The following is a 10,453-nucleotide window of genomic DNA, read 5'->3' as shown; positions in this document are numbered from 1 at the left end:
AAAAAAATTTGATTTCGGGCCATGATTTGGACCGACTTGAAAAAATAAAATTCACTTTTATTTTTTTAAATGAATGTAGAAACAGGTGAGTTATTTAAAAATATCTTATGTTTCAGAAATTTATTAGGACTAGTGACATATATACAAATTTACATATGAATTAATATTGCAATATGAAATGTATATAAGAAGAGTATCAATCATTATAAAATTAATGTATCGAAAAAGTACTTTTGTAAAAAAATATAAATTTTTTAAGCATTTAAAATTTGATATTAAAATTTTTTAAGCATTTAAAATTTGATATTAAATTTTTTTTTTATTTGTGAATAATTTTATTTAAAGAACGGTTTCAATTTAGAAATAAAATACAATATAAAAAATATCAAAATGAAATATATTTAAAAAGAAACAAGATAAGAATATATTAAAAATATATGAATTTTTTTTTATAAATTTTATATTAAAAACATTTTAAAAAAAATTTAAATAAGGCATACCGGCAGATTTCGAGAGAAATCTATATTTAAAAAAAATTAAATGTTGGAAATATAGATTAATGCACAAAAATATTCTTAAGAATTATTAAATGTATATAAACTTATCAATAATATTTGAGATTGGGATTGAGCTAATTTCTCAATCGTTTCATCAATACTAATATAAGAAAATGTCTTTCACATTGTATGTTGAATTTTTAGTAAAATAAAAATATTTTATTTTATTTATAGAAGCTAGACCCCATATAACATATATCTTTTATTATAAATTAATTATAAAAAATAATTTCTATATTTAAATAAATTTCGGGTAGGGCTTGAAAAAATAGGCCCGATGCAGATCACTAATTGAAAATATATTTGAAATTATGCAAAGTATCTATTGCATTTTTTAAAACAACTTAACTATTTAATATCATAGTGATGCTTTAATCCTAACAATAACAATCTTCCAAATATTTAATTTTCTATTAAGATTTGAAAGTAGAATTCCGCAGTAAGGGTAGAAGCAGATTTGTAAGTGCTGCCTGATGATGAATCAAGAACCTTTCATTAATTTGAGTTCATAAAGGGATAAAAAGATTTATTTTATAGTATTCTTTGACTGAACCTATATTAAAACTGGAACGATGGCTTACCTAGCTGTGAGTCTAGGTAGATAAATATTAAGTTTATAGAGTTCTGCGGCATATAATTATGGGAGGACTGGCCATAAGACCAAGTAGGCATTTTGCCGACGAGGTCACAAGACAGTCAATTTTTCAGGTCGATCAAAAAAATCATCTTATTTTTTTTACTTGTGACTTTTTTTCTTTTATCGAATTCATATATTTTAATATTGTAAGTAATTTTAATTATATTTCCTTTTATTTTATCATATCAATCATTTCTTGAGGATTATCATTTAGATATTGCTATTATTTGTTTTATTTTTTCAAAAAAAGAGAACTTTCGTTTAAATTAAAGCCAAGTTTTGATTTAATTAGTTTTAAAATATTAAATGAAGAATTTGACTGGTTCGCAATGATATCTGCAAAGCAAATATTCGAGATAATAATTTTTAGGTAAAAACATATTCTGCCAAACGATCAGATATAATGGGACACTTAATAATCCTAATAATTAAAATTAAAATGATAGGAATTTCCTTGAGATGATATGAATTATTTGGAAAAATAAATAAATACTCAGGCACCACTTAGAAAAGGCTACTTTTAGAAATAGAAAAGGAAAAAGGAAACTTTTCGATAAAGCAAAATTCAATAAAAGAGTTTCTTTTTAACTGTTTTATGCGAAAAGCAACAGTTAATAAAGTCATCAATGATGCTCTAGGTAAAATTAGGAATCTAATATTTATAAAAAACATAAGTGACAAACGATTAGATTGAAATTTTAAAATATATAGTATATAATGACGGATCAAATAAAAGAATAGACACTCTATCCTTCTAAATAATTTATTTGACCAAAGTAAGCTGCGAGGACTCCAAATAATAGAAAACACGTGCAAAAACCCTTAGATGGTTTTATGGGTAAGAGAGCTTAATCCCCACCATTATAAGTGCACTACAGTGAATATTTAGTAACAAATTGTTTGAGGAAAATTTCATCATTAACTTAATCTTTCATTGAGAATCTATGCAAATTTTAATCGTTTAATCCGCTTCAATTTCTTTAGAAATTTTTAAAATGTAGCATCTCTCATTACATCTTCAACTAAATATAAATTTTATCAGCTTGGAAAATGATTGAAGACGCTATTCTGCATCTACTATCCCATCCATTCAAAATAGATAAAAACATGTATACAAATTTAGATGAAAAAATTCATAATTTAAAGCTGCTAGATAGCATCTGGGTACTACGAAATGCCAAAACAGAAAATAAATCGAATAAGAAGGATGCACAGTGATGAATGCAAAAAGAAACGCTCAAGGTTCCAATTCGTTTCTAAACTGTTGAATTATTTCATCATATAATTGATCAAATTATAAATAGTATGACCGTATTCTTTCTATGAATAAAAAGCTTATAATGAATATGCAATATTTATATCCGAAGCTTAATTATTAAGGGTATTTGTGAAAGGCCTAGTAGAAATTTTCACAGCTTGAAAGTGCATTTAGTGACAGATTACGACATGAATTGTCTTGATTTTCACGTACTTATAAAGATTTATTAATCGGGTTAATGAAAACAATGATGATATAATTTACGATAGTGAGGAGTCTAGTCTAATGAAAATAAAATAATGCAATTTAATAATAACTATGATGTCAATGCTTGATATGTGTCTATAAAATTCTTCGACGCTGTAATATACACAACCATGGTTAGATATGTTATTTGAAAAAGATATGGGTTACCGTTAATCAAAGAAGAAATATAATGATTAAGTTACCGCCTTTACTTGTAAAAAAACAAGTTAACGATTATTCCAAATCATTTTATATGAAAGAAATAAACGCTTATTAAATTAAAATTATAAAAAATATGCTGAGGGCAAATATGGAATATTATAAATTTAAGACATTTTTATTAATGTACGTTGAAAAAGAAAAGTATACACAAATTGAACTAGAATAAATTTTAGCTTATTTATGCCAAACCAGATTTATTAGCTCGAAAATTATATAATACTCGTTTAATTCATTAATTTAAATACTATTTTTTGAAACTATATTTGCAATATTCCTGTTTTTATATATACGAGGGGAGTGTTATAATTTTGTATGTGCAATTAATATGATTTAAATGTAGAATATATGTTTTTTATATTCCCAATTGTGATTATGTTTTTAAATATGCAATGGTTTTATATGTGTATTCTTAAAGTTAATATGTTATTCTCATTATTGTATAATAATAATGTTTTTCTTAATAAAAATGTAATAACTTCAATATAGTGCTTATCCTATTATTTTAGAAATGTATTTGTCCAAAAATATAAGAAATAATTAAATCGATATATAATAAGAAACAATCATTAAAGGGAAAGCAACCACAAAATAGTGGGGGAGGGGGGGGGAGGAGAGTTAGGAGCCCCCCATAAAAACGAGGATGCTCCGCCCCTACATATAATATGAAATTCCTCATATACATTTGTCACAATGTTCTTAAGTTTCAATATGATGCTTTCAGCTATTCTCATAATCTCAGTCAAATCGATGCCATTTTGAACTCTATTGAATAAAATGCTTGTTTAATTAAAATGTTTGTTATTACATTTTAAGGTAAATAAAAATATGGTAGTATTATGTCCAATCATTTATCTGCATCTTAAGAAATATCTTTTTCAGGCAACTGTATTATTTCAATAAGAGCATTTATAATAGGCTCTATCTCCATAAAAACCGCGTTACTGCTTGATGGCAAGGACTCCATCTTGTTGGACGAGCATTTGCATTTTTTTCCTTAATGTTGGATAAGGAATTTCTGTTAATTACTAAGAGTAAATAAAATATTATAAATATGATCTTATATACATTTTTGTTTTTGTAAGATGACTAGGTTTCTGATTCTCATCGTGGTTAAAAAAGGGTTCTTATATACAGTGACCCCTACACTTTTTGAGGGATAGAAGCAGAATACCCCCTAAAGTACCCCCCCCCCCCATTGTAAATTATTTTTTGACACCAATAAATTTCAAAAATAATTTTTATTGCATCAATATTTATTATAATATAAATATAATGTAAAAAATATATGCTTTAAAAATATTATTTTTAAATTAATAATTTAGATAAATTAGGGGAAGAGAAAGTAAAAGAATTTATAATTTTATCAATATTTAATTGTTTAAATAAATTATTTTCCATTGATAAAATGGTTAAATTATTAGGATCTTTCATGACACTACGAAGTCTTGTTTTAATTAGTTTAATTTTACTCATGACCCTTTCGGCAGTACATGATGTAGTAGGAATAGTTAATAAATATTTATATAAATTGTTAAATTTGGGAAAGCAGAAAAATTTATAAGCAGATGATAAGGTAAAATAAATGAATAGTTTCTCCAGTCTGAATCATTCATCTCAGAATTATTATCATCATCAGAAGAAGCTAAATAATGTATTAGTAAAAATATATAAATTTACAATTCTCAGAATCTGACAAATCTTCTTTAACTTCTAGGTCACGAGTAATAATTACGTCCCCCGTTTTAGCCATATAAATATTTCTAAACATCAACATTTCCTCAAAAACTTGACTTGTATTTAATTGATAAAATTCACAGATATCCTTGATATCATCTTTAACAATTGCCTTTTCCGCCATTCCCTTTGGGGTAAAAAATGATGTTTGACTCAAAAATTTTATCGATTCATCGTTAAATCTTTCACTAAACTGCATATAAATTAAATCAAGTGCAGCATAAAACACACTGATTTTAAAGCTAAAATAAAATATTATATTTAATGATGAAAGTATATATATATATCTCCTTTTTGGATTAAAATGTTTGAAGTCTTGAACTTTCAAAATCAAAAGGTAAATTTCTCTTCTTCATAAAATCTTAGGCCTTTGAAAAGACATCCAAAAATTCAGTGTAATTATCTATTTTAGGATTATAAGATAATAAAAGATAATAATTTAAATTATACTTCTCATATTAATCAGGCAATCTTTTACCAATTGAATTTGATTTATTGCAAACACTATATCCTTCGAAATGGTTTGCAATTTTGTACAAGCCAAGCTTGTTATCAACAATATTTTATCCAAAACACATAGTGATAAAATAAAATAAAATTTTTCTATTCTATAGACTATAGCACTAGCCATAGTGGAAGTGGCAGGATCTTCAGAATCCTTTAAATTTGCCAAAGCTGCCCTCAAAGCATCATAAAGTAGGAAAAAAATTACAATCGCCTTATATGATGTTAGCCAGCTTCTATAAATATAAAATAAACATTATATATCGAAACAATTAAGATAATATTACCGAGTGGTATTCTTGATGCGTAAAAATCTATGTGATTTTGTCAGTAAATCACTCTGACATGTTTTGAGTACTTCATATCTTTTAACACCATTAAAATATACGTAAATTTCATCTAATATTCCCAAGACATTTCGCAGCTCTTTTACTGATTGACATTATTGAACAACTATTAAATTTAATCGATGACAATAGCACCAAATAAAAGCTGCCTTTGGCGCCTCCGCTCTAATCAAAGCCTGCATTCCATTAATTCTTCCACTCATCTTTGAGGCGCCATCATAGCTTTGCCCCACTAGGAATTCGAGGGGTAGATTCATGGAGCCAAGCTTGGATATTATATTCTTTTTAATATCGAGGCCAGTTGTATTTCCCGTACAATAAATGTCTATCAGCCTTTCAACGGGCTTAGGTGTCTCGCTATTTTCAACATATCTCACTATCAAAGCTATTGCTTCTGATTTCGATACATCATATGTGCCATCAACTATAATTGAATAGCACCTGTTGAATTCAATCTCCTTTTTAATTTTTTTTATAACCATATTTTTCATGGTTTCAATAAGAATATTTATGTTATTATATGATAACAGATTTGAATATAATTTAGATTTTAATCCCTTAATTTTTTTCTCAATTCTTCTTTCTTCATTATCTTGTATATACATTTTAAGAACAGGCTCAAAAAGTTTAATAAGGCTCATATTATTGCCATCTTGTTGCCTGTTCCCCCAGAAGGCTTGATTGCGAGATAAGCATTTATATTTTTTTGGTTAATATTTTTTGGCATATTTTGACAATGATCTAAAAATTATAAATGATTATATATAAGATTTAATATTTAAATTTTTACTATTCCCTTTGATAAAATTTTAATTTTGCGCCAAATCTTGAAAGTGGAAAAATAATTTTATGATAAGAAATATCGGATAACAAACTAATTTGCTAAACATCGACCATAAAAATTTTTAAAAAAATAAAATTAAAAAATTTTAAAAATTTAAAAAAAATAAAATAAGTACCCCCATAGAAATTTATAGAAGCAGTTGCTTCGGACCCCCCCCCCGTTGTAGGGGTCACTGCTTATATATCCATTCTTTAAACATTAATAATTTGAAATATTTTATTTTAGCTTTCAATGAAAAAGTTTCAAATTTGGTGGGTAATTTTAAAATGGTGGATGAATATAACGCCACATTTATTTCTACTATGAATGTGATAAAAAAATGTAAATTGAAATATGTATGCGATAAGGGGTAGGAATAACTCTCATAGAATATAAATTAGCAATCATAACACCCCCCCCTCTCCCGCTGTGTAGGCGTCTGTGTATTACTACCTATTTAACGATTATAAATTAAGTTTAAGTCCAACCTTTTTTGTTATCTCATAAACATATAATAATATGATAAATTTGAATTCTAATACCAAATAAAATTTCGAATATAAAATAAACCAATTTGTCAAGCTTTTATTTGCCTACTCTCAAATCTAACCTTAATTTTGCGTGTAATCTAATATAACAGAACACTCATAACTACGAGGAGCCTTTCCTATTCAAATGTTGATCGAAAAATTATACTCCTTTTCAATTGGGAGTGTGTATGGTATGGATTAGACACATTAATTTGGCAGAAAAAGCATGAGTAGAAGCTTTTTAGGTTTGACCCAGAACAGATTTGGATTCTGAGTTTAAAAAAAATTCAGGGTTCAGAGGGTTCAATTTGATTTTTTAAAAAAGATAAAGATTACCTTGAATGTTAAAAATATGATCTTATTAAGGTATTAATTAAAATATATTTAGACGACTATTTAAGCTTAAGATTTGAATATCTTCTAACGAAATATATATTAGGATATAAATTTTAATAAAGAGTGATCCTTCCACATATGTGGTTGGAATTACTAAAATCCCTTAAGAAAGTTTGGAAATATTTGGCTGAATCTTCTCCTTATATATTATTATTTAAGGTGAATTGTAATTTTAAATCGTATAAATATTACAAAAATTATGCTTAATATCCAATTCAGTAAATTTTACAAATTATTTATATTTTACTATAACGTATTAGATAAATAATACATAATTCCAGTCGTGTATTCAATAGGGGAGAAAGGTAAAAATTTCCTCCCCCCTCCCATCACAAATTAGCCTGTTCTCATAAATATCATTTCAAGCTAATATAAATCCCTCCCCCATACCCTCATACCCCTTTCTTCAAAAAATATATATAATATATCATTATAAGGAAGTATTCGAAAGAAAAATTAGTAAAAGTTGATAACTTTTAAAAATAACGCCAATATTCAAAATTTAAAAAAGGATTTTACTTTTTAAAAAAGTGAAAATCCAGAATTATTTTTATAAAAATCTAATATAGCCAAAGGCCTACAATAAGTAGAACTAAAGATCTCCAATAAAATTTATGGGGAAAAAATTTTATCTAATAGTGCTTTCCCTCATTCACTAATCCCAGTTTAAAAAAATGACGAAAACGCAAAGAATTTAATGTTATATTTACTTTCTATTTTTTCTTTTTGCCTGATTTGAATATCACAAATATTAAATGAATTATAGGAAAATAAAATATCTTTTTCATATCATATTTTATAAGAAATAGAAAAAAAAACAAATAGATAAACATCATCATATTATCAAAATTGTTGCTGAATAATTAACAAAAAATAGAATACATAATTATTTTGAGTTTGAGATAAATCTCCTATATAGGCCTGACATTGACCTGAAAAATTTGTCACCAGGCTTCTCCTAATATGAACAAAATAAACCTTACCCTTCCCCCCTCCCAGTGAAATATTTTATACCACCACGCTAACCTATGAAAAATACCATTCTAAATTTTTTCGTCGCTTTGTTAACCAGACCAGTATTGATTTCAAATTTTTTATTTTTTTTTGACACAACTTTTCCAGTTCGCTATTATTGGATGAATTTTTTATCACTAATTTACTACATCATTAATAAAATATTTGAATTTCTACGTTTCCACATTTAAAATAATTAAGAACATAATATCAAAAGAATTTTTTCCCCTATATTAGAATTTTATATTTGGCCACCAAATATAGACAGAAAATAGTACCTCATTTCTAGGATAGCCATATTCTTTTATTTCTATTTAGTTGCAAATATTGTATCAAGATAATTTTTCTTAGTTTAAATCTCAAGGCATTTTAGTGGGGTAGGTTAAAACTGTTAATGAATTGATGATAGCTATCGTATCATCCACTATCAGATTTTTGGGTGGTAATTCTAACCATAAATATCTGATGTACTGATCTTCAGCGTTTTATAGATAAATTTAAAATCCTAGCAAGTTTTAAAATTAGTTGCGACTACTCCAAATGGATGAAAGTTACAATTCTTGTCGGTTGTTACAACTACTAGAATCTGAAATTCTTACCAGGTTAATTTGTATGTTGCTTAGGCATGAATATGACAAGGTTGTGTGCATAAATAGAGATTGAACATATAATTTTTTCCTAATGTAAATCAAGCAAAATTTTAAAATAATCAGCAAAACGCTATAACGAAATACAATATTTTGGTATGTATATTCTAATCAAATGAACAAAAAAATGAAAAAAAGTTTGTGGTGCAAAGAAGTAGAGATAAAGGAATTAGACATAGGAAAAATATAGGGTTTAAACTTGAACAAGAAAACAAAAAATTCTTGCCAAAACGTTAAATAGAATTTTAAAAAAAACCGTGAATAATTAAAGATTTTTAATATTTTAAATGATGTACCATATCGATTCAAAAATTTTATTAAATAGTATGATTTAGGTTTATTGGGGTTTTTTAAAATTGACCAGAGTTTTATAAAATTTTAATAAAAGTATAGAATATTTGATAAATAAATTATATCCATCTTCGAAAAACACAATTTTAAAAAATTGAGGTAAATTAAAAACTAATGATGCTAAAAAAATAAGATGTGATCTTGTAGCTCTACTAAAAAATTTTAGTAAATATTAAAGTTTTTTAAAAATAATAATGTTGTGGTTTTTATTTATGTTATATAGTTTGAACCTGAAAGCTCCAGGTGTTGCTTTCTGAATTTCTTTGAATTTAATATTTATTCCCTTATATTCTATCTGTAAAAAAAATTAAACTTGGGACAGCCATGAATTTTTTTGTTATTGCAATTCATTTTTGTTAAAATTATTATTTTTTTAAAAAACATTTTAAAACATGAAGAATACGATTCGCTAGCATTAATGTCGTGAATAGATATTATTTTCCCGAGATTATGTCATCTTTTACTTCTCTAAATATAAATGAATTATTTATATATTAATAATAATATTATAATAAATTTTAGAAAAGTTACTAGAAAAATCAAAGTTAAATAGTAATAAAGAAATATCTGGCGAAAGAGCACTATTAAAACTCGCTATTGCAGGATATATATCGGCTTATATGGAAGCTCTCGGATTGTTTTCTGATTTGAAAAATATAATAGCAAATGGTATGACAATATTTAATGATATCTTACTTGTTTTACCTTTATATTCTAGAATCAAATGTCGTACTAAAATTTCAAAATTCTGATGGATCCTTTTCTAACACCAAAAATTCTGTTTCAAATTTTTATCTCACAATTTGGACAATTAAAGTCATATGTCATTCCCACAAATATACCTTCATTGACACAGAATCCAACATTTGTAGAACGCTTAATTGGTAAAATAGATACTTAAATTCACTAAAATTTAGATGTACTTCATTATTAACTAAAATAATATTTTAATTTTTATTATTTTTTGGAATTATTTCAGCAGTTAATTTTATTAACAATCAAAACAAATTTATCATTATGCCAAAAAGAGTAAAAAAAATTTAGACATCTTTGACATAGTATATTTTATTTAAATACTTGTAGTTATCAATAAAGAATCGTTTTTTAATATAATTTATCATTTTTTTATTAACATATTATAATCTATAAATAGTGTCAATGTATTTTTAAAATTTCTTGTGCAATAA

At 25.7% G+C, this 10,453-nt stretch overlaps 1 protein-coding gene across 1 annotated transcript in view; it reads left to right on the top strand.

The window, feature by feature from the left end:
* Window positions 1-10,453, top strand: part of LOC135926532 (uncharacterized) — a 45,051-nt gene that overhangs the window by 18,388 nt on the left and 16,210 nt on the right. The window contains exons 4-5 of the mRNA XM_065462446.1: window positions 9,789-9,935; window positions 9,985-10,150. Of these exons, the coding sequence (XP_065318518.1) occupies window positions 9,789-9,935; window positions 9,985-10,150 (313 nt within the window). The remainder of the gene's footprint in view (window positions 1-9,788; window positions 9,936-9,984; window positions 10,151-10,453) is intronic.

This window comes from Gordionus sp. m RMFG-2023, chromosome 1 (genome assembly GCF_954871325.1).
Source record: "Gordionus sp. m RMFG-2023 chromosome 1, tfGorSpeb1-WG-v2, whole genome shotgun sequence".
Classification (NCBI taxonomy): Eukaryota; Metazoa; Nematomorpha; class Gordioida; order Chordodea; family Parachordodidae; genus Gordionus; species Gordionus sp. m RMFG-2023.
The sequence above is the reverse complement of the archived record's forward strand: the minus strand, read 5'-3'. Positions and strand labels throughout refer to the sequence as shown.